This window comes from Felis catus, chromosome C1, assembly GCF_018350175.1.
Source record: "Felis catus isolate Fca126 chromosome C1, F.catus_Fca126_mat1.0, whole genome shotgun sequence".
NCBI lineage: Eukaryota > Metazoa > Chordata > Mammalia > Carnivora > Felidae > Felis > Felis catus.
In genome coordinates this window covers 155,175,151-155,200,945 of record NC_058375.1, presented here as the reverse complement: position 1 = coordinate 155,200,945, position 25,795 = coordinate 155,175,151, and the positions used below count along the sequence as shown (strand labels likewise).

General features: G+C 36.7%; 1 protein-coding gene and 1 long non-coding RNA gene across 5 annotated transcripts in view; one reads left to right on the top strand and one right to left on the bottom strand.

Moving 5' to 3' along the window:
* The window catches only part of SCN9A (sodium voltage-gated channel alpha subunit 9), a 167,090-nt gene extending 162,369 nt beyond the window's left edge, over positions 1-4,721 (top strand). For both annotated transcript variants that reach the window (XM_045033892.1, XM_019838208.3), the window contains exon 27: positions 173-4,721. In XM_045033892.1, coding sequence (XP_044889827.1) covers positions 173-1,365 — 1,193 coding nt within the window. In that variant the 3' untranslated portion in view covers positions 1,366-4,721. The remainder of the gene's footprint in view (positions 1-172) is intronic.
* LOC109502716 overlaps positions 1-25,795 on the bottom strand; it is a 119,498-nt gene that overhangs the window by 69,529 nt on the left and 24,174 nt on the right. For 2 of the 3 annotated variants that reach the window (XR_006583262.1, XR_006583261.1), the window contains exon 2: positions 219-415. This is a non-coding gene — a long non-coding RNA (uncharacterized LOC109502716). The remainder of the gene's footprint in view (positions 1-218; positions 416-25,795) is intronic. The other variant, XR_002161520.3, reaches the window with a different exon arrangement.

Here is a 25,795-nt window from a genome sequence, read left to right as displayed (position 1 = left end):
AATTTCATTTTCCTTTGGGATTGCTCAATCTTTTGATTGTTATGAAATTGCTTTCAATATAAAAGGACAGTTCTGAAATTGTAAGAGATAAGATGGCAGATAAAAATACTTAAAGTCATGATTTTCTGTAGCATGGAAATTTAACTATTTCTATCCCCTCCCTCCTCACCAGGTATGTTTCTGGCTGAGCTGATAGAAAAATACTTCGTGTCCCCTACCTTGTTCCGAGTGATCCGTCTCGCCAGGATTGGTCGAATCTTGCGTCTGATCAAAGGGGCGAAGGGGATCCGCACGCTGCTCTTTGCTCTGATGATGTCCCTTCCCGCCTTGTTTAACATCGGCCTCCTGCTCTTCCTGGTCATGTTCATCTACGCCATCTTTGGAATGTCCAACTTTGCTTATGTTAAGAAGGAAGCTGGAATTAATGACATGTTCAACTTTGAGACCTTTGGCAACAGCATGATCTGCCTGTTCCAAATTACCACCTCTGCTGGCTGGGATGGATTGCTAGCGCCTATTCTCAACAGTGCACCCCCTGATTGTGACCCCAAAAAAGTTCATCCTGGAAGTTCAGTTGAAGGAGACTGTGGTAGCCCATCTGTTGGGATATTCTATTTCGTCAGTTACATCATCATATCGTTTCTAGTTGTGGTGAACATGTACATCGCTGTCATCCTGGAGAACTTCAGTGTCGCTACTGAGGAAAGTACAGAGCCCCTGAGTGAGGATGACTTTGAGATGTTCTATGAGGTTTGGGAGAAGTTTGATCCTGATGCCACCCAGTTTATAGAGTATAGCAAACTCTCTGATTTTGCAGCTGCCCTAGATCCTCCTCTCCTCATAGCAAAACCAAACAAAGTCCAGCTCATTGCCATGGACCTGCCCATGGTCAGTGGTGACCGGATCCATTGTCTTGACATCTTATTTGCTTTTACAAAGCGTGTTCTGGGTGAAAGCGGAGAGATGGACTCTCTACGTTCACAGATGGAAGAAAGGTTCATGTCAGCAAATCCTTCCAAAGTGTCCTATGAACCCATAACAACTACACTAAAACGAAAACAAGAGGATGTGTCTGCTACTGTCATTCAGCGTGCTTACAGACGTTACCGCTTACGGCAAAATGTCAAAAATATATCAAGTATATACATAAAAGATGGAAACCGAGATGATGATTTGCCCAATAAAGAAGATAAGGTTTTTGATAACGTTAATGAGAACTCAAGTCCAGAAAAAACAGATGCAACCCCATCCACTGTCTCTCCACCTTCATATGATAGTGTAACAAAGCCAGACAAAGAGAAATATGAAAAAGACAAAACAGAAAAAGAAGACAAAGGGAAAGATGGCAAAGAAAGCAAAAAATAGAGCTTCGTTTTTGATATATTGTTTACAGCCTGTGAAGGTGATAAATTTGTGTTAATAAGACTCTTTTAAGGACGTCTATGCCAAAACTTTTCATCAAAATAGTCTCAAAGTCATTGCCGTGACTAGCTCAGATTCCCTAAAATAGGTGGGCAGCATTAGCAGATGGCTGTGTTTGCACTGGTAGATGATTCTGTAAGAATTGTAAGAATATTCTATAGGGGTTATTGACTACAGCAAACAAAGGTGATTTAATTTTATTTGCTTTTAATAAATCAGAAGACCATGTGGAAAATGTTCACATCTGCCTTGTCATCTTTTCACAGAATGGTAAATATTCGTGTTTCCCATGCAAATACAACCGCACACATGCATCTATCATTTGGATATCTATAAAAGTATTTTACCTTGGCTTTGCAATGAAATACCCTGATACAAGGAATGGACATTAATAACAAATATTTAGTTAATATATCTTGTTATATTAGGGAGCAAGACTCTTCTTCATGTACAGAAGTCATTCTATATTTTGAGGTGCTTAAATTTATTCTATATCGCAACAGAACCAATTTTCATGTGCCTATACAATGCCATGAGATTATAAACATATGTAGGCTATTCATTTCAAGGAATACTTTTCATTCATCTTGACTCATAGACCAACCAGGATAAGACTTACCTGTAGAGTATTGTGCTTCATAGCCCACCTTTTAAAATATCCTTCTTTGTTCATACAATAACCATACAACATGAAAAATTATTTTAAGTACATATCGCATTCCTCAAAAGAAGAAAAAAGTGAAGATACTGAAGAAAAGGAGGAAGTGAAGAAAACGTTATTCTCTATTATTTATACAAACTAACACCGGACTGTGCTGCCTAAAAACACCAGTGATGACCCAACTCTTCATCTGTTTGGTCACAACTTTCTGCTTTTTCTCATGCAGTATTGTCAAGTCATTCTTTCGCACAAAGCAACGTTGATACTTTCCTTCCATGAAGTGATTCCTGATGTACAGAAACCTATTTGATACTGTGGTACATGTCTGAGAAGATAATGACTTGGGCAAAGTATTTACTGCATCACCTGTTTCCCATCCTAATGTGTGTACGGCAGACTTCCAAGTCATAATATATGGCAGGATTTCTTTTTTTTTTTTTTATGAAATTTATTGTCAAATTGGTTTACATACTTTCAACACAGACTTGTGTTTAGTATGAGTGAACGATCATTCAGTGGGGATTCTTGCCAACTTGCTTTCTTACCACTAACCTACTTTCCTAATTTGTGCTATTAATCCTTTTGGACCTTCTTCTTTCACCTATAAAATGAGGACAATGTCACCTTCACCTTAAAATTCTATGACTATGAGGTATATTTTACATCAATCAATAAAGTACCCTGAGCTTATAGTTTACCAAGCACATATTCATTTTGCTTTAGCTGTTGTCCTCCTACCAGGGATTTTAAGCCTAGCTTTAAAAAGTCCTTGTTGGTAGTGGCTTAAAAAGAAATGACCATGATGCATTTTTTCATGAGTTTATTTTAGGAATACGAAATATTTCTTCTATCAAGTTACTTATGCATAGGCAAAAATTGAGTTACATAAGTAGGAAGTAATTTTATTTAGAAGATTTTGTAGGAGTTTTCAAAGCAAATGTACATATCATTCATTTGCTTTTCTAAATTAAAAAGGGACATAAATTATATTTCTATAATAAATACAACATATTTTTTGTTGCTCTGGCTAATTAAAAATAAAGGAGATTTAAACATGCCTATAGAGATGAAGAGTATGGGTAGAGAATGATAGAAAGGAGGAGAGACTAAGAAAAACAGACAAAAACAGAGACATTTCCATAGAACTTTGTATCTTGAATCTTTTAAAATTGTGATGTATTTTACAACATCCATGAGGGAGATAATCACTTCTAGACATTTGTCCTAAGGTACATATGAAATTAAATCTAGGGCCAAAGATTCTACACCTACATTCAATCATTCATCTTAGGTTATTTGAGCCTCTTTTTTATTTAATGTGAAAGATACCATGCAGTGTTTTCCTGGACTATGTAGAGCATTGCATTGCATATCTGTTAAGCCTGTTGAAAATAGGTTTTGACAATTAGGGAACCATACAAAATCTATTACATTTGTAAGGTTTTTAATACATTAAATTAAGAAATTAATATCATCTTAGATTTAAATTCAGTCTACCTTCATTATTTTAAGCCCATATAAATATAACTGCATTTTGCATATTTATATATTATGAAAAGATATATGGTAGATAGGTTTTTGTGTGATTTACTATTAATGTTTTTACATTGCCTTATTTTTATGTAAAGTAAAAAATATTGGCAACTGGTTCCTCAACAGTTTCTTCTTAGCATTTCAAAAACAATTTACAAGTTTCCTCTTTTCTCCTATTTCATGCTGAACCAATTTCATGCTGAACAATAATTTTTTTTAATATAACATAGTTAGGTTTTGTATATATACGTTTACCCAGGAATGTCTAGTTGTGACTTTTTATCAATTAAAAACAATATTTGGGATTAAGAGCTTATTTAGTACTGTGTAAGCTTAAAGTAAAATTAGACTTTGCTTTTCATGTAAGGTACTGTTTGGTACTGATAATGAGATACCAACGTCCAGAAGGCACTGTCATACTAATATTTAAATCACATAATCACTAAATTCACTTTACCTAATGATATAGAATGGTAGTTACACTCTAAAATTTAAATTAGAACTAAATGAAAGCAAACACAAATGGAAATAAAGATTTGAACACAAATTCATACGTACAATTTGGAGAAATTACAATGGGAGAATCTCATTTTGCCTTTTTGACTGTCATATCTTTTGCAAAAGATATAAGTGACTTGTGGGCTGTTTCTAGATGCTGATTGTTGAAAACCTCAACCTAAAATGTTCGGCATGATTTTATAGATTTTTGATAGCTTTATTAAAAAGATTTAAGATAAAATGCACATGTAAATAAAGCAGTTTTAAATAGCAATTTTGGAGAAATGTCACTGTAAGTAATGAAAAGAGGGCCAGCTAAATTAGAAGGGGCCAAGGAAGTGGCCTGGGTTTAGGACCTATGTATAGAGACATTTTTTTAAAACATCTGTGGTTATGATGTAATATTCTTGAGGAAAATAATCAAGAATTGCTTCATAAAAATAAATGAATAGCCATGAGTATAATAATGCTGTTTACATAGAATTCTTTCACAATTTCATACATCTGTGAATGCTCAAAATGTTTGATTTTGTCATACATTATATTCCAGTTATACCCAAGACTTACACATTGTAATAGAATGTAAAAATAAAAATCATTAACAAGACAGAGTCATGTGTGCATGTATTTTCTGTTTATGTGAGAATAACCTTTAGGAAAACAAGTTTAGTGCATCCCTAAATAAGTTGAAGCTGATAGCTTTTTTTTTTTTTAATGGAAAGATGGACAGTTTCCAACGTCCTCCATACAAAGTCTTCCAGGATAAGAAATATGGGGATAAAGAATATAGAGTTCCAAAGATATTCATTGAAATCCACAACAGAGTTTGTGCAGAAGAAAAAATTTTAGACAAGAAATGAAAATATGCCAACATTTAGTTACACAGTGACTGTATGCATCTTTTTCATGGAATAGAATAGTGTAATTGTGTAATTGAAAGATAGTATAACATATGTAATGGCTAAGGGCTTGGGTTCCAGATCCAGAACTGTATTTGGATCCCAATTAAGCCATGACTCTCTGAATTTCCTAAATACATTATTTAATCTATATGTGCCTCAGCTTTCTCATCTATAAAATGAGAATAATTGTACTACTTCACTATACAGTCACAGGATAGAAGGAGGAAATCCACATGAAGCAATTAGAACAATGCCTGACAATACAGAATCAATAATTTACATTAGTAGTAGTAGTTAGTGAAGCAACCAGTTTGCCACTAAACATGAGAGAACCCAGGCAACCTATCATATAGGAACAGAATGCATTCTTCATGACAATATTTTCTCTATTTTATGACTTTGTACAAATAGAGTACCCAAAAGAATCTCACATATCTTATTGATATGTAAAGAACATTTAGTGATGTGACATATACACAACAATATTTCAAAATGGAGATTTGTGAATTCAAGTAACATGCGAACATGAAGAAACATGTATATTTACAAAGGTTTAGCTTATTCCAAGAAAAAATTTGGAGGAGGTAGTTCCCAGAGTTAACTACATAGTCAAGCCAAACCTGTATTTTGTTTTAGCTGTGAGCATCCAGTCCTGCTTTTGGTCTTTAAGTAAGACACAGTAATAATAATTGCTGCCATGCTAGGCCATTATTTCAACCTTGTATGCTATTATAATGGCATATAAAACATTCCTAGGGACTTCTGTACTGGCAGTTGTGATAATCACTGCAAAATAAAATTATGATCCCTGAACAGCACCATTATGCATCTTATGAGTGGCAATCACATGAAGTTCCTACAACAAAAGACTGAACTTCTTCCTTACTATAGATAACACTACACCATAATCCAAGCAAAATTAGCTGCAGAGTACATGGTCATCTCAAGGGAGGGAAGAATTGCATGCTGGCTAGAGCAGAGACCTGTGCCGTAATACCATTTGATGCACACAGGAAGAGAAACATGAATAATTGATAGCTCTAAACAAGCAGTAGAGCAGACATACTTCACTTTACTCCCTGTTATTCTGAGTAGTGTAATAAGATATGCGCATTAACAACTGAGCTAAGAAAAAAGTCAATTGTAAGAGATTAGGAGGTATGTGTATTGTCCTTGTCATGTATTTCAGCTTCTCATTTAAAATATTTTTCAGAAACAATTGAAATGCAACAAAGGAATAGATAAAACAACGGACAAAAGTATTTGGAAAAGACTTAAGCCTTGTTAACAATTATAAAAACCTAATCGAACTGTTCCCGAAGTAATATTTGTTTGGTATGTCCTATTTCTTGTTTTATTTCGTAGGGGACAAACATCTTCTATTTATTTAATTTCCACTAGGAACAGCTTGGAATGTCTTTATGAGCCAATGAGAATAATGACAAACAAAGACAAACCATATTACTAAGTGAGAGAAGCCAATTTGAAAAGGCTACACATTGTACAAATATGCAGATGGTTCCAGTGGGAATATTTCAACGCAGTCAGAACACACTGAGGTTCCATAACCATTGGGAATTTTAATAAAATTGATTTTGACGACATTAGACCCCTAGCAAAGTTGAAATGAGCAGTACCAAAGAAAACTTTTTTTAATGTATTGAGGGCGGAAACAAGCAGTTCAAAGATGAGGTCTGAAAAAGACCCCTGTTAAAATTGAATACAGGTAAGCAGAGTTTTCCAGCCTTCCCAAAAGCTCTCACAAATCCTTTCTACTTTGAACCCTTCTGCAGAGTTTTAGAGCTGCAGACACCTTCACTTCCGTCTCAGCCTCAGGTAACAAATCCATGAATTCAAAACTTTTCTGATTCTTAATTTATCTCTAGAAAGTCAAACTAAACAAAATTTAGTTAATGGTCAAAAAGAACTAAACATCATATATGAGTTTGTTACCCATTATTCAATATCTACTGAGCACCTTCAATCTGTCATTCCCCTTCAATCTGCAGACATTAACAAAGCCCTTCCCTCTTAAGGGACAAAATGATGTCCTTCCCTCTTAAGGCAAAACTGATGACCCATGAATGATCATAAATATCAGAGTACTATTATATTGGTTTTATCATACATTATTAATCATGAATGTATATGTATTAGATTATGTTTTATTACATGTTCTATAGTCTATGTTATATACTATTTTATTTTATGATAGTTAGATAATATCAGGATGTTTCACTCTCAAAGCTTCATAATTTTTGGTCACAACTTAAAAGTAGTGAGTTGAGGGGCACCTGGGTGGCTCAGTTGGTTAAGCGACCGGCTCTTGGTTTCAGCTCAGGTCATGATTTCACAGTTGGTGAGTTCATGCCCTGCATTGGGCTCCAGGCTGAAAGTGCAGGGCCTCTTGGAATTCTCTCTCTCTCTGCCCCTCCCCCTGCTCGATCTCTAAATAAATAAATTAATTTAAAAAAAGTTAAATAGTGACTTGAAGTTGTGCCTTTTCTTTTCTGCCTTTTCTGCAGATTTTTGCAACTCCAAAAATACTTTGCTCATTCATCCCAATGATTTATAAGCTGTTTTGCCAGAGAAAGTCACTCAGGAGCTAAATTTTGATTCCTAATAGGTATTTTACTTTTCACTCCTATAAAAGAATTTTTTTAAAAAAAATATTCAAAGTAGTCACTTTGCTTTGGCATTTATGCCAAAGATTTAATGAGACAAAGACTCAAATTTATAGTTAAAATCAAAATGTACGCTTCTGTTTGAAGCTATATTATCCTTGATATTCTTCTCAACATTGAAAATTAAGAACTACCTTTAAAATAAAATGTTATGGATGAAAAATAGGTATCAAAACTCCACAGAAAATATTTTTTTCTTTAAAAACATCGGTGAGGCTCACAACTATGAAATTTCTAAATATCAAACTCTCATTCCGCCTGCCTTTAAGAAAATAAGAAAGATCGAATTCTCTTGTAATCTCCTTGAACAACTCGGTGCATTTTGATATATTGGTTCTAGCTGATGCCCTCTATTGAATCAGTTCTAATAAGAGAGGATTGGGAAAAAAACAGAAGTGGGAAAAGATTTCACTCATGCTTTGTTTTCCTGTCTTATTTACTTCCTTTTATATACTCATCTTACCCTAACCATCTTATTTAGACCCTCAATTCAGAACAAAGATTGATAACTAGTTTAGAGTCACCTAATTTGGCCCTGGTACTTGCAAACAAACAAACAAAAAAAGTTCTATTTATCTCCAAAGAGTCACATATTGTCCATTTATTTTAGAGACAAATGGGTCTGCCTCCTACAAACCTCAGCCAGAATACCACTTAGAGCTGGGTTATGGACAGAAAGCGATCTGGGAGGGAGCCAGGGGGAACAAGAGATGAAATCTACTTTACTTTGTGACACAAGCCACAGAATATATCAGAAATCTGAAGAATGACTACAGTCGAGAAGTGAGTGCTTTCAGGTGAGCATATTTTAGGTTTTTTTCTTTGAAATAAAGATAAAACTTCACTTAAGTCTTATGCCTAGAGCTAGAAAGGGCTTGAATAGCTTGCTCTAAAGAAGCCGGTGCCAGTACAGAGAAATGCCCTTGACACTGCACAAACCTGAGGAATTATTCTGGAGGCTTAAAATGGCAGCCTTTGGCATTGTTTTCTCTATTGTCATTTCTTCCTGTCCAGTTATTTCCTCCTAGAGTAAGGTAGCTCTTTTTTTTCTCCCCTGCTTCTGTCATCTCGGGAGCTAAAACCAACAAAACTAATCTCTTCCTCTTTATAAAATCAATAAAGCAAATTAGACATGACATTGAAAGCACTTTAAAGAAATCTAAGCTCTGTTTTTCAGAGTGAAATACCATCTTTATACCTTTAAGAATCATCAAAAATATAAATATACAAATATATACACAGCAGCAGCATATTATGTAATATCATGAGATTAAACCTGTCACCAACAACGTGACTGTGAACTTGAACAATGTACTGTATTTTCCAAGCCTCAAGTTCATCTACAAGAGACTGACAGTCGTCTTAAAGTACATAAATACACGGTAGAAACTTTAATGGGCAGCAATGTATTCTGCACTGTCTGAAGTACCTCTCATTCTAGGATTCAGTCATAAATTCAATAATATGATACTGAGCATCTATTGTGTCCTAGAAGAATCAATGATAATAGCTCTATGCTATTTTCCATATTGTAACATGTAGAGATGATAGAGAGGAGCTTAATCTAGACAAGGCAGCCTAGAGCTGAATATTAAAAACTGAATAACAGGGGCACCTGGGTGGCTCAGTGGGTTGAGAGTCTGACTCTTGGTTTCAGCTCAGGTCATGATCTTATAGTTCATGAGGTTGAGCCCCACACTCTGTGTTGGGCTCTGTGTTGGCAGTGCAGAACCTGCTTGGGATTCTCTCTCTCTCTCCCTCTCTATCTCTGCCCCTCCCCTACTTGCTCTGTCAAAATAAATAAATAAACAAACAAACAAAAAAACTGAGTAACAGCTTTGAATGTGTTGGAATTTGAGGTACTATGAGTCAAAGTAAAAGTCCTGAAGGCAATTGAATATAAGACCTCAATAATAAAGAATATAAAAACATGAAGTTAAATGAAGTTCAAACAGGGTTAGAGACAAATATCCAGGACTCATTGCTTCCCGGGGGTGGATGAATCCAAAGGCATGCTAAGTCAACTAGGAAGAGTATACACAGGTAGAAGCTTGAAACAGTTTTAAGGGGAGTCAACAGAATATTAAGAAAGAGAATGTGATAATGTGATCAGCATTACAAACTGCTTCAGATTTGCCACACAACTCAACACTAAAAATGTCAATCTTTGAGTACAAGTGTTTTTGGTGGAATTATAGATGCAAAAGCCATAGGGTATGAGTCAATGAGAACTATGTTAAGCATTAATATGACTATTACCCACTGCTCATGAAATTCACCTTGCCAGCACATAGCAGGGTAGGTATTAAAAAAATTAAAACTTAAGGATTCAAACTGAATATCCTCTTTTCTGAAGTGTATGTTTGCATTTTCTGCCCATTTTTAAATTGAGATTTCAGGACATCAGTGGCAATATCAAAGTAGGGACTTCTGAAAATCTACTTCTCCATGAAAGAAGAGGAACACTGGCAAAATTGTCAAAAATCAATTTTTTCAAAACTCTGGAAATTAACCACAGGAGCTTTAATTCAAGAAACATGACTAAATCTCAGTAAGTACAGCAAGCTTTATAGTTGCTTCAAAAACCAATAGTCTCATAATCTCAGTGAAAACCAGCAATCTAAAAGCCAGTGGAAGGAGCAGAACAAGTTTGGAGCTCTCCCAAAGCCCACTTTCAGAAAACTGACAATTCCCTGAAAAATGCACCTGCAAAGCTATCTTTATTTGGCCTAACTCAAAGTTCACCTAATGCACATAGCCTTTTCCTTGGAGTTGGTCACAATGATCTAACACTGCAGCTGCCTGGGGCAGTGATAATAGTTGGGGTAAACAAGATTACCAAAAAATTTAAAAGGAAAGGCTAGGGAATGACACGTCCATAATGGACTTCCTAAAACTCCAACTTATTTCTAGGAATCTACAAGCCATCAGCCTATACAGGACTGCGAACATGCCAGGGCTATGCACATGTATGGAGTTCTCACCTCTGGCTGACCTCGAGGCTCTGTATAAGCAGGAAATGACAGTTAAGGTGAAGTTGTAAACTGCCTGCCTGAGTCTTAAAGGCATGTCCCAACAAGCAAATAGAGGTTCTCAGCAAAGGCTGGGAGACGTGATCATGCATGACATCTAAAGAAATTTCTGTCCAATCATTAGCTAACCACTAAGTTAATTGAGCAGACTTCAGTGTCCACACACGACAAAGAACACAGACTTTACTGATTTTGCCCAGGAAAACCACTAAACAAACAAGCAGCACCCCACCATCACAACAAAAAGCAACAAGGACAAACAAAGCGGGAAGGAAATCTGACCTTAAGATTAACAGGTGATTTCTTATTAGAAACCATGGAAGACAGGGGCAGTAGGATGACATATTCAAAGTACTTGAAGAAAACTGAACTAGGAACTCTATATCCAGAATAACTAACCTTCAAAAATGGACAGGTTAAGACATTCTCAAATAAACAAAAAGTGAAAGACTATGTCGTGAGCACATCTGCCCTACAAGAAATACTAAAGACAGAGCTTAGGCTGAAATGAAAGGACATCAGACAGTAAGTCAAATTTACAGGAATAAAGAAAGAGCACCAATAAAGGTAACCAAAGCAGTAAATATAAAAGATAGTATAAATGTATTTTTTAAATTACTTTTTAATGTTTATTTTTATTTTCAAGAGAAACAGACAGACAAAATGCAGGCAGAGGAGGGACAGAGAGAGAGGAAAACACAGAATCTGAAGCAGGTTCCAGGCTCTGAGCTGTCAGCACAGAGCCCTATGAGGACCTCAAACCCACGAACCGTGAGATCATAACCTGAGCCGAAGTCAGATGCCCAACCGACTGAGCCACCCAGTCGCCTCTGTATAAACGTATTTTTATTTGTAATTCCTCTTTTTCTCCTATATGATGTAAATGATAACCACAGAAAGCAATAATTTTACTTTTTTAAGAATGTTTACTTATTTTTGAGAGAGAGAGCAAACACAAGCAGGGGAGGAGCAGAGAGAGAAGGAGAGAGAAAATCCCAAGCAGACTCCATGCCATCAGCCCAGAGCCCGATGCAGGGCTCAGTCTCACTAACCATGAGATCGTGACCTGGGCTGAAATCAAGAGTTGGATGCTTAACCAACTGAGACACCCAGGCGCCACTTGCAATAATTTTAAATCTGTGTTGATGGGCGTATAATGTGTAAGGATGTAATTTATATGATATAATAGCACAAAGAATGAGGAGGGAAAGGAGATATTTAAGAGCAAATATTTTATATACTATTGACATTAAATTGGTATTAGCCCAAACTGGATTGTTATAAGTTAAAATATTAATTGTAATCCTCAGAGCAACCACTAGAAGAATAACTCAAAAAATATAAAAAAAAAGAAATGGCAAGGAAATTAAAATAGGACACTATAAAATATGTGTTTGACACAAAAGAAAAGGGGAGAGATAGAAAAAAGACATAGTATATAGATAATAACAAAATGGCAAACAAAAATGCTACCTTAAAATACATTGGAATGTCAGACTTTTTCTTTTCTTTTCTTTTTCTTTTTTTTTTTTAAAGTAGGCTCCACACCCGGAGATCAAGAACTGAGATCAAGAGTCGGACACTCCACCAACTGAGCCACCTAGGGGCCCCAGTCTTATTCTTTTTTTAAAGCTGTTCATTAGAAAAATGAAAATTAACATAAATTAAATATCACTAGACCACTTTCAGAATGGCTACACTTAAAAAAAAAAGACTGACAATAACAAATATTGGAGCAAAAGGAATTCTCATACCTTTCCAGCAAGAACATAAATTTGTACAATTACTTTAAAAATATGTTTCACAGTATCAATACTAAACATATTCTATGACCAAAAGTCTTATACTAGGTATATATACACAGAAATGAGTGTTTATAACCACCAAAAAACATTTGTATGACTGTTCACAGATGCTATATTCATAATAGCCTGGAACAAATAGGAACAATGGGAAAATCTATCAAAATTAGAAAGGATAAATATGGTGGTATACATACACAACAATATACTATGGACAGCAAGAAAAGGCAAGTTGCTGATACATGCAAAATCATGGAAAATCTTACCAAGGAGCTAGACACCAAAGATTACATATTGTGTGAGTTACTTTATGAATCATAGCAAAAGACAAAACTTATTTCTGATCATAGAAGTCAGAAGAGTAGAACCATTTGGGGGGTCATTGGCTTAAAAGGGCATAATGGAGAATTCTGGGATACCAGAAGTATTTTATATCTCACCCCAGGTGGCGTTTACACAGAAGTACAAGGATTTCACTATACTGTATATTTATTAGACCTCAATAGAATAGGAAACAACAACAACAAGACTGTGTTAAGGAGATCAGCCTCCATCTCCAGGTGGTTTGGCTACAGTACCATCTTGCTGCTCTGTTACCTGCTGTTTCCTTGCTTTTGGTTCTGGGGAGTTTTCTTTAATTTCTTGCAAGCTTTGCCTTGTATTAAAAAAGATATTTATTAAATTTTGCCCAACAGACATTTTATATCAGATTTTTTTTTCAGGATATCTAGTCATCTAATTGCTGAACGCTAACTAAATGAACACATTCCTGTTTTGGAATCTCCTGTAACTTTGTCTGACAAGTACAGAATGTAAGGTTATTCTAATGAAACTTGGGCTTTCAAAATACTTTTTTTCTCCACTTTTAGAGCCTACCAGAGCAAACCTAGGAATAGATTTCTTTTAAAAAGGGAGTAGAGAAGTAAAATAATAATTTATTCAAGAAGACTCAGTAAGACTGACACTTAAGTTTGTAAATATCATTAATGTTTTAATTCTTTTTATCAGAGTAATCATTTGGTGATCCAACTGCAACATCATTTTCCTACCACACTGTAATTCCATTTTACAAACAACACAGAGCTATTTGACAACTGGGGTGTACTCTAAACGTGTTAATCATTTCTCTTTAGAGGAATGGCTTGAAGTCAAGGATGCAATATGAACAGCTCTCTTTTCTCCAACTTGCAAGAAGTCTAAAGGTTTTTCTTCCATTTCTTAGACAAGCCATTCTTTTTACAAGTCACCTCAAGCTAGAAATTAGCTGATGAACAGAGATACCCAATCTATCAACAAGTACTATAGGTTTAACCTGTAAACTATTTCCCAAATCTGCCCATTTCTCTTCATCTCCACAACCTTGACCCCAGTCCTAACCACTATTAGCTCTTGCCTAGACCTTTACTGTAGCTACTGAACTCCTCTTTGGGATCCACGTTTTGTTCCCTACTCTCCACAGAGCAGTGATCCTTTGAAACTCTAATTTCCATCAAGGTACTCTTTCTAGTTCCTCAATTCCTCTCACAATTCTTTAGCAGGAAGGGCAGACTTCTTAGTATTCTAAAGGGCTGTATGTGATCTGGCCCCTTAACTATATTAACCCCATGTCACACCACCCTTTTCTAAAACTCACAAGTTGTAGTTCCACTGACTTTCTTTCTGTTCTTCAGTCCACTAAGTCTACTCCTGCCTCAGGGGCTTTGCTCTTGCCCCTCTCCACCTGAAATGCGCCTCTGATTCAGAACACAGCTGTGTCTTCTGAGACTTCAGCTCAGCTTGGACAGGCCTCCCCTCATCAGCCTACTTAAAGCAACCCCACTGGCCTTAGTCATTCTCTCCCACGTTAAACTGTTTTATTTTCATCTCATCATTTACTATTATCTAAGACTATTATGATTTTATCTATTTGTTTTCTTTTCTCCTCTCAATTCAAAAACATAACCGTGTGAGGTAAGACCTTATTTATTTTAGCTAACTCCATCCTTAGAAGGCTTGAGATCCAACAGATGTTCAGGATTCATTAACAGATTGTTTCAGATCCTAAACTCTGCCAGTTTGGCTTGAAAAGGAAAAGCTCTGATGCACTAATCACAAAAAAGGTCAGTGTTTGTTCATAGTTTAGTGTTCCCTTTTCCATGGGTCCATGAATTTAACAGAGAAATCTTGGGGATCTATGTTGGGAGAAAGAGGACAGGGAAGGGTTTTCTGGAATCTTTCCATTCATATCACATATTTGGTCTATGTTTGGCTATTTTTGTTTGCTTCATAAGAGAAAAAGCAAATTACCTCCTAAATCAGTCCATCAGGAAATAAACAACCACAAAAGGAACACCTATCAGTAGTATGCTGGTAAATGTTTGCTAATTGGCTCTCCTAGAGAAAAAGAAGTTCTTGTTTCTATGTACCTTTTGTCGATTTCCATGGTGCAAATACTCCCACGACAGCTATTTTCAAGCAAACAACCTGAAGTCACTGAAATTGGACTTGGGAAAAGATGGGCACCACTGGCCCTCGATGTCACCCATGTGCCAAGAATAGTGTGAATTACTTTATATTCTGTCTCTTCTATCTTAGAGCAACCCATAAAACTGATTCATTAGTCTTATGTCAGAGATGAGGAAATAAGTTTAGGTAATTTGCCTAAGGGTGCCCACTATGAGGGAGAAACCAGAGTTCAAATCCAGATCTCTCTGACTCTGGGGGCTACATCTTTCATTTGTTTCAAGGAGTGGTAACCAAAAAAGCCACATACACACACACACAAACACACACAGAGCAATAAACAATACAACCAGACTTTGGTTAAATGTCAAGGTGCTTCTTAAGATCACAGCTATTTTCTGAATATCCTATATGTCTTGCAGATGAAATCAATTTTATTGCTAGCATCAATTATATGTGGAGTACACAATTAGATGGATTGAGAATCCTAAAAGTATGTTAATCAGAGTTCAGTGCACCAGCAAAATCTTGAAACACTCTCTCTACTCCTGTTTCTTACTTTCTTTGCTAGCTCTTTTTGACCCCTTCCCTCTAGACATTAACATTCTAGACATTAAGCGGAGCAGGCACTGAAAGGAAAAGTGACTCAATATCAAACAGGATGTATCTACAACTTTAGCAAATCTGATGAAAAACCAAAAATGGGTCAGCTCCCAGGATAAAACTGTTGATGAGGCAGTGAAAAAGTTTCATCCCTTCGGAAGATGAAATCATCGTGTGCCAAGGATAAAGAGAGGAGATTGGTCCCAAGATAGACCTGTGATTCTCAGTATCACTGCAGATGCTGGGCTGCACGGTCATTTTCTGATTCAGTAGACCTAGGGTGGGACTCCACCTTTGCATTTCTAACAACTTCCCAGATGATGCTGAGGCTTTTTGTCCAGTGACCACACTTGAAGAAGGGCTGCTCCAGAGGCCAAGTAATTTGAATATACATTACAGCTGGAAAGACATTGGTTAAGATTACTGTTCTCAAACGTAACTGCACATTGTAATCACCTGAAAACCTGAAAACCAATGCCTGGGTCCCATCTAAAGTTTCTGCTTTGATTGGTCTGCTTTGATTGGTCTGTGGTCAGCCTGGGTACTAAGATTTTAGAAACTTCCCAGCTGATTCCAATGTGCAGCTAAGCTTGAAAAACAATGGAAGTTACCCTGGATTTTAATACATACGTGATGTATTTTTTTTAATTTATTTATTTAGAGAGACGTAGGGGAGAGAGAACCCCAAACAGGATCCAAGCTGTCAGTGCAGAGCCCAATGCGGGGCTTGATTCCACACACTGTGAGATCATGACCAGAACCAAAATCAAGAGTCACACGCTTGACCAACTGAGCCACCCCGGGGCTCCTACACGTCTCTCAGTGCCCGTCCTGAAATGGACCCATCAGAAAGGTACTCCTTCCCTCAATTTCCTAGTTTGTTTTAAGCTTGTGTTAAACAGTGGAGGTTTGAGTGCCAGTAGAGGTTTGAGTATCCAGTGGTAGACTGCCTCAGCTGTGAGTTAGGAAGCTCACCATTGGGTCTCACTCAGTCATTGTTATTTGCTGTGTGACTTTCTTAGTTGAATATGACATTTCACTGCTTGGTTTTGTCTTCTGGTTAAGAGTGAGCAGTATATTAAGAATATGGAAAATGCTTACAAAAGTTTAAAATGTTATAGAGAAGAATTATTAAGAATGGGTATGATGACAATGATGCTTATAGATGGTTTATAGATTTAAAAAATTAGTACAGCTCCTAGTTCAAATATATTCTCCCAGATTATTGGCTACATGAGAATCCCAAATGAGAACGTTAGAGTAACTGCTCAAATGCTACCTGCTTGTTGAAACCTGCTTTGGTCCGAGGTAACCAATGTGCTTATAATTCTACAGTACATATTTTTATAGCTATTGAGGACAGAGACTATGAATCTTCCACGTATATGCTTATTCAAGTGCCAATCACCTAATAATATATTATTTCTCTGCATATGAGATATTAAAACATGTTACCTCTTTTCCATTATTAAAAACAAAATGACACTGCAACTACTCAGATTCTAGATGATATTTAAAATAATAATATAGTAAAGAGACAAACTGTGGTTCCATTTTGGCCTCCAAGTTTTAAAAATTCTTTATATAATGGCTCCATCTTCTGGTCAATGAAATAAAGAATTTCCAGGCTCCAAAATGCAGTTAGGTTCCATGTTCCACAAATAATTAAACTAGTCTAGTAAATGTCAGGAAAAAAAAAAAAAAGACTTTTTATTCAGCAAAGGTCCCCAAGCTTCATTAACTTCTTCCTTGAGAATTTTACTTACTTTATTGTTTAAATTGACCCCGATGTCTCCAATGCTGCCATGTAAAAGCAGATGGTGCTGTGTTTGTCTTGTTGTCTCTAGTTTCCTTTATCATTGCTTCTCACCTTCCCTCTTGGTACTTCTTCCCCCCTGCAGAAGAGTTCAGAGTCCTCCTACTCCTGAGACTTCATGTGAATTTGATATCTCATGCTCTGTACCCAACTTTTCATTCTAGTTTGGAAGAAAATTTTATGAAATTTGTGCTAAAATCATGATGAGAAATTATGGATAGTTGTGCTGACCCACAAACAAAGTTTAGTTCCTAGAGATGGGATGTCTCTTAGAAAGAAAGGCTACCAGTAGTAGATCTACATCCAATACGTATATTGAAATCTTTTGGGGTTTATGGGCTTAACTTAAAGGAAATAAAGACCTATTGAAAAGTGAAGTTAATTTTAAATGAATAGAAAAGTTGTGTACTTGAATGAAAAAAAATGACTATGAAACCCCTTTATGTTTGGATGTAAATCTCACAGAAATGTCTTACTCTTCCTGCCCTCAGTCCATTTGATATTCCTTTGGGAAGTGTAACACAATTTACCCATATTCTTTAGTTCCTAAAAATACAGTAAGATAAGAGACCATTTTAAACTGTATCTCAACGTCTTTCTGAGCCTTAGCAAATAAAACTAACCAGTTCAACATAATTGAATGTTACTATATACAGCTAGGTTAGTATTTTGGAAATCCAGTTGGAGCTTATTGTTATTATACCTGTTGTTTTGCTTTTTATTAAGAGGAATAAAATCTTTTCTTGGAATAGGAAGACAGTGACATACTGAAATAGAAGTTATGTTTTTACTCCTTACATTTGTTTATAGAAATTGTGATTTATTTTTGTTGGAATGTTCGGGGTCACAATAAAGGATATTATTCATACCAAGACATATTGGGTCTACCAATACATCTCTTGGGGTAAAACATGCAAGCAGTTAGCTAACTAACTATAGCAAGCCATACCATACTTCCTTCTCTGAAACTTCTGTTAGAAGTTTAGAATGTCTGCTACTCTTTTATGCTACAAATATGACAGTAAAAAACAGTCTCTTCTAATATTTAAGTGTTGAGATATTTTACATGGCTTTATTAAAATGAAAGGACAGAAAATTATCTCAAAAATATAGTAAAGAAACTGAAAAAGAATGAAGGAATGAGATATTAAACGTTCCAATATGAATATAATCATTGAGCCACTTTTGAATCTCCACTGGACACGGAGTTTTCACTAACTTACAAAGTCTTACATTCTCTGACATGAAATATGCAAAGAAAAGAAATGATAACTAATTAGCGTTTTGTGGAATAAATCCAATAGATATTGAATTAGTATGAATTGACTGCTTCCTGGGTTAGGTACTGTTGTAGGTACCGGGGGGTGGGGGGGAGCCATGAACAAAACCGACAAAAATTCCAGTCTTTAATATAAATGTCAATAATAATAGCTAACAGGGCATAGTTACACCAGATTCTAAGTGATCTATTCATCTAATTTATTCCTCAATTAACATTCATAATTATCTTTTTTTTAAAGTTTTAGTGAATTGACTTTTTATCTATCTATCTATCTATCTATCTAAGGGAGAGAGAGTGGAGGTGGAAGACACAGTGCCAGTGATGAGCACGTTCTGTTATCAATTTCATGTGTCTCAATTCTCCTTCCTGCAAGTTGTTAGGATAGCCCCCACGTACTTGTCTTCCAGGGGATTTAGGTTCATCTTTACTAAGTACATACACAGTACTGAGATCTACACTTAAAAGAGGGCTTTTATCATGATCCCACTTAAATGGCCTGAAGGGTCAAGAGAACTCAGAGGGTAAAAGTAAGGTGTGGAACAAGCAAGTTAGAGCAGTGAGGGAAACCAGGTCAGCAACACCTCAGTAGACGAATATAAATTGTATAGATCTCACTGTAAAAGGCCTCTTTCAGGATTTGACGGTAAGAAAAGGATCTAGAAAGTGTATTTGTGGACAGCAAGACATACCCTAAATGGTAGTAGCTACGTCTTAAATTGTGACTTGGCCTCCAAAGATACAAAAGCCAACCAGCCCTCAGCTCTGGATTCCCATGTCCTTAACTAACACTTGCTCATCCTGCTTATAGATACCTCACTTTGGGTGTTCCTCAGAAGGGAATGAGGGTTCTGGAGAGCAGCATCCGCTCATTCACTGGTGTCTGTATCTGGTTTCTAATCTTTGTACCACTTTTTTGCTGGTTTGGTATAAACTCAAGTAAGAGCAACCTTGAACCAAATCTCAGTGCACAATTATCAGTTGCCGGTCACAGACAACTGCAGTCTGGCCAGCTCAGGTAGGCTTCCTAAGCACTTTTCACCAGGCTAGACAAATCACGCTGGTCATTTCACAGGGGTCTGCGTTGCCTAATGTGTTTCAGAGAACACGATTCACTATGGAAACATATATTTATTATTTCCTTAAAATCTGGTATTAATTCCTCATGTTGCAAAAGTAACGTGTTTCTTGTAGAAATTAAGAGACACAGAAACCCTAAAAGAAATAAAGTCATATTCCATTGAGATAAACAATAATTGCATCTTGCTGCATTTCTTCCCAGTAATTTTTTTTTTATGTAGGTAAAGTCGATTTTTGTGTTTTCATGTGGTCTGGATAGGGTCATAATATTATAGAGTAACTTAAGAGCATTTATTTCTTATAATTGTCAGTGTGATACTTGGCTCATCTTACAGAGCTTTCCCTCATTTTCTCTCTTGGACTTTCTGTGTTTCTCTGAGTATCTTTATTTACCTCTGTCTCTCTCTTCATGCACTGATGCTGGTAAAAGTCCCCACTCTCCGGGGCCATGTATAGAGGCTACACTATTTAATTTACTTTACTACAGTAGACAGGGGAATGAATCTGAATGTGTGAAGCAAAGATAAAAATCATCAGCCAGTCTTGCTTCCACATGTTAATCCTCCTCTGGTCCTCAGGACCAGTTCCATCATCGGCCCCCTCAGATACCTGTTCAGGTATTGTTCCTATAATCACAATTAGTTCAAGGACATATACATGTATTTGAAAATACTTCCCAAACAGGGGGAGTATGTTTGAAAATATTTCTACTCATTGTAACCATTTTTCAATTCCCTAAAACTATTAGTTCATATGTATGTAAATTCATAAAAATCTGTAGAATCATCTACTAATGTCTCTAGGTGGTGCTTTTTGGGTGTGTTTTCTGAATTTCTTGTGCTTTTAAGAATTTCATCGTTGGCCTGAATTTTTAAAAAAAACTAAGTGTAAATTACTTTTATCGATAGGAAAAAGATATGTTTTTCAATTCATTTTAAAAACAAAACAAAAACCTTTAAATGATTAAGTTCAGCAAACACTTGCCCTGGCCATGTTTGTGTCTCTGCACCAGTGAGTGGGAAGTGAAGAACAGTGAGACCAGTACAGGGAGGAGCAAATACAGTCTTTCCCTATAAGGAAAGGCTTGTATGCCACGCGCCCTCTACTTGTGGGCAATTAAACTGATACACAGAAAGTTATATGCACTTTCTTCTGAATATAGGAATGATGTCTAATCTTCACCTCAGACACTTATGTGCTTTCCATGCCTTGAATCTTGAAAACCTTTAATCAAAACTATAATGTGACTGGATAAAAAAAAAATCCTACCTGATTCAGATCACATTCCTGAAGATTCTTAAAGACTATGTGTTCTCAATCACTAAAAAATAATAGCATATTGCCCTCTACAGAGGCCAAGCTTACAGCAAAATGCTTAAAACTATATTAAAATTGGAGAAAATATTCCTGTCTGAAAAAACCGTCAGCAAGTAAACTTTGGAATGTGAGTTACTACAACATTAGAGTACTGATTTTCCCCTACTATATTAATTAACATATAAAAATGTATAAGTTTAGGTGTACAATGTGATGATTTGATACCTGTATATATTGTGGAGTATTGACCACATAAGATTAGTAAATACATCCTTCACCTCACATAATTACCTTTTCTGTTGTTGTTATGGTGAGAATAGTAAAACTCTTAAAGCAACTTTCAACTATAGGATAGAGTGCCATTAACTATAGTCACCATGCTGTACATTGGACCCTCAGAATGTATTCAACTTTTAACTAAAAGTTTGTACTCTTTGACCAATATCTCCCCATTTCCCCACCCCTCAGCCACTACAACTGTAATCTCTGTTTTCAGATTTCACATAGAAATGAGAATATACAGTATTTGTCTTTCTATGACTTATTTAACTTAGCATAATGCCCTCCAGGCTCAAGATCCATTCACATCATTGCAAATGGCAGGATTTCCTTCTTTTTATGACTGAATAATATTCCAGTGTGTGTGTGTGTGTGTGTGTGTGTGTGTGTGTACATGCGCGTGTGCATGTGCCACATTTCCTTTATCCACCTCATCCACCGATGAGCACTTAGGTTGGTTATGTCTTGGCTACAGTGAATAATGCTGCAATGAACATGGGAGCACAGGTATCTCTTAGAGACAGTGATTTCATTTCCTTTCGGTAAATACCCATAAGTGGGATTGCCGGATCATATGGTAGTTCTATTTTTAATTTTTTGAGGAATCTCCATACTCTTTTCCATAGTGGGTGCATCAATTTGCATTCCCACCAACAGTGCATGAGGGTTACCTTATTTCCACATCCTTATCAGAATTTGTTATTTTTTCTTTTTCTGGTAATAGCCATTTTAATAGGTGTGAGTTGCTATCTTGTGGTTTTGATTTGTGTTTCCTTGATGACTAGTGATGACTAGTGACTAGTCAAGCACCTTTTCATGTACTTCTTTGGCCATTTATATATCTTCTTTGGGGAAATGTCTGTTCAAGCCTGTTTTTTTTTTTTTTTATTTTTTTTCAACGTTTTTTATTTATTTTTGGGACAGAGAGAGACAGAGCATGAACGGGGGAGGGGCAGAGAGAGAGGGAGACACAGAATCGGAAACAGGCTCCAGGCTCCGAGCCATCAGCCCAGAGCCCAACGCGGGGCTCGAACTCCCGGACCGCGAGATCGTGACCTGGCTGAAGTCGGACGCTTAACCGACTGCGCCACCCAGGCGCCCCTCAAGCCTGTTTTTAAATCAGATTGCTCGTTTTTGCTATTGAATTATGTGTTCCTTATATATTTTCTTCATTCCTCGGTTGTCTTTGCGTTTTGTTGATTGTTTCTTTTGCTGTACAGAAACTTTTTCATTTGATGTACTCCTTTTTGCTGATTTACACTTCTGATGTTTATGCTTTTGGTGTCTTATGCAAAAAAAAAAAAAAAAACATTGCCAAGATCTATGTCAAGGAACTTACCACTTCTGTTCTCTTCCAGGAGTTTTATGGGCTTTTAAATTTTTTTAATGGTTTGTTATGTTAAAGTCCTTAATTCACCTTGAATTATGTGAGTGTTGTAAGATAGGGGTCCAATTTTATTCATTTGCATGTGAGTATCAAGTTTGTTCAACACCATTTATTGAAGAGACTATCCTTTCCCCTTTGAATATTCTCAGTTCCATTTTCAAGTATCAGTTTACCATATATGCATTCTAAGCTCTTAATTCTGCTCCACTGGTCTATGTGTCTGTTTTTATATGAATATCATACTGTTTTGTTTATAATAGTTTTGTAATATCGTGATCTCTCCAGCTTTGTCTTTTGTGGTTCTATAGGAATTTTAGGATTGTTTTTTTCTTTTTTTGTGAAAAATGCCATTGAAATTTTTATAAGGATTGTACTGAATCTATAGATGGCTTTGGGAAGTAATGACATTGTAACAATATTAACTCTTCCAATGCATAAACATGGGATATCATTCCATTTTTTTGTGTCTTCAATTTCTTTTATCAGTGTCTTATAGTTTTTGATGTATAGTTATTTAACTTTCTTGGCTAAAATTATTCCTAAGTGTTTTATCACTTATGATGCTATTATAAATGGCATTTCTTTATTTCTTTTTCAAATAGTTTATCATTAATATATAGGAATATATCTTATTTTTGTATATTGATTTTGTGTCCTATAACTTTACTGAATTTGTTTATTCTAAGAGATTTTTGGTGACATTTTTAGAATTTTCTATATGCAAAATTATGTCATTAGCAAACAGAACAACTTTACTTTTTCCTTTCTGATTTTGATGTGTTTTTTTGCCCTAATCGTCTTAGCCAGGACTTCTTTTACTGTGTTGAGTGGGAATGATGAAAAATGAGCATCCTTGTCTCATTCCTGAAATTAGAGGAAAAGCTTTAAACTTTTCATTAAGTATGATGGTACTGAGGGATTTGTCATGTATGGCCTTTATTATCTGCTGTGATATGTCCCTTCTCTACCCAGTTTGTTGAGCTTTTAAAGGATGTTGAATTTTGTCAAATGCTTTATCTGTATCTATTGATTATATGATTTTGTGCCTTTTATTGTTGATGTGATATATCACATTTATGGATTTGTGTATGTTGAACTATCCTTGCATTGCAGGGATAAATCTGACTTGATCATAGTGAATGATCCTTTTAATGTACTGCTGACTTCAATTTGCTAGTATTTTGTTGATGATTTTTGCATCTATATTGATCAGGGTAATTGACCTGGAGTTTTCTATTCTTATAGTACCCTTATCTGGCTTTGGTATTAGGGTTATGCTGGCCTTGTAAAATGAGTTTGGGAATATTCCTGCCTCTTCAATGTTTTGAAAGAATTTGAGAAGAATTAATGTGAATTAATTCTTTAAGGATTTGGTAGAATTCATCAGTGAAGCCATCTGGTTCTGAGATTTTCTTTATTGGGAGGTTATTTTATTTTTTGAATTTGTAAATTCTTTATTTAAGTATAGTTAACACACTTAATTTCAGGCATACAACATAATGATTTAACAACTCTATATGTTATGCTATGCTCACCACAGGTGTAGCTATGGTCTGTAACCATACAATGCTATTACAATACCATTGACTATATTCCCTATGCTGTACCTTTTATTCCAGTGGTGAGCACTGTGGAGAGTCCGCAGTAGCTTCAAGGGTTAATGAGGTCCTCAGGAGCACCTATAGATCCAGAAGTTAGGGTCTATGGCAGGCAGTGTCAGTGGCTGGAGCAAGGTGTGTGCACATACTCAGCCGCAGGGATTAGCTGCAGACGTCAGGTAGCAGGGCTGATAGTAAACACGTGCATGATGGTAGAGCCCAGGGTCAACTGCAAGGGCCAAGGTCAAGTATGGGCTTACTGGCAGCTGTGGGGAGCCTGGCTGTGCACTCCTATGACTGTAGGGTCTCACCACAGGTACATGCATTTCAGTGGAGCCAAGTGTCAGGAGATGGTCTGGGAGCATGTAGGTGCCTGGCTGGATTGGCTAGCTACAGGTAAGCCCAGTGGCGAAGGACAGTGATAAGGGATAGGGCTGAATCTATGTCCACTTGCAGCTATGGGGACCTTGGTTGTCAGCGTGTACTTCTATGGACACAGGGTCTTATCATGGTCACAGACATAACAGTACAAGCCTGTGATGTGCACCACCCCAGCCACGGGCAGGGGCGCAGCTAGAGAGACCAGTCCTGAGCACAGCCATGTGGTAGGGATCAGTCATGGGAATGTAGGCTGGCATCTTGAACTCTCTCAGCCGCAGAGGCCTGGGATGGATGCTGGTGAGGATCCGGGGCTCTAACAGGGACAGGGAGGAGGGAGCAAGAAAAGACTCAGATAAGTGGCACCTGTGGATACTAATACTATGGGGCAAAAACTGGTGAAATCTGCAGGGCGTCCATGGGAGCTGTGTTATTGGTTGGTTTCTTCAGTGGTGAAGGGTGCAGGGGTCCTCTGTAGGGCATGTCACTGGGAACTGCAGCTGCTCCCACGGTGTGGATGGCATCGGTAGCCCATGCTCTTATTTGTATCTAGCTACCTCTAATAAGTCTCAGCTTTGCTGGTCTCTTCAGTAAAACTGAGTCCGGTCCTTCAGTTCAGTGCCACAAAAGGCTGGGCAAGCCTGTCACTCACCTCACTCTCCCTTTCTGGAGAGTGACTCTTTGTATTTAAGAGTTCCCTCTTGGCTCTGAGCCAATGGGGGAGTGGGATGATGCAGGCAAAATGAAGCTATTCTTCCTACCCTCGTTGTGTTCTCAGGGTTTTGTTCACTGTGTTGCTAAAGTTTCTTATGTGTACTCCTGAACTGTCCCAGAGATGTTTTTATTCATGGACAGCCTAATTCTTGCTTTTTATAAGAGGACAGAGGTTGAGGTTTCCTATGCCACCATATTGGTGACAGTACTGATTATTCTGTCTGTACATCTCAAGTAGAAGAATTTTAAAGAATCAGACTATTTTGTTTAATGTTTATTTTTGAGAGAGAGTGCATGTGCATGTGCATGCGAGCAGGCAGGGGTAGAGAGAGGGAGACAGAGGATCCTCAGTGGGCTCCACTCTGTCT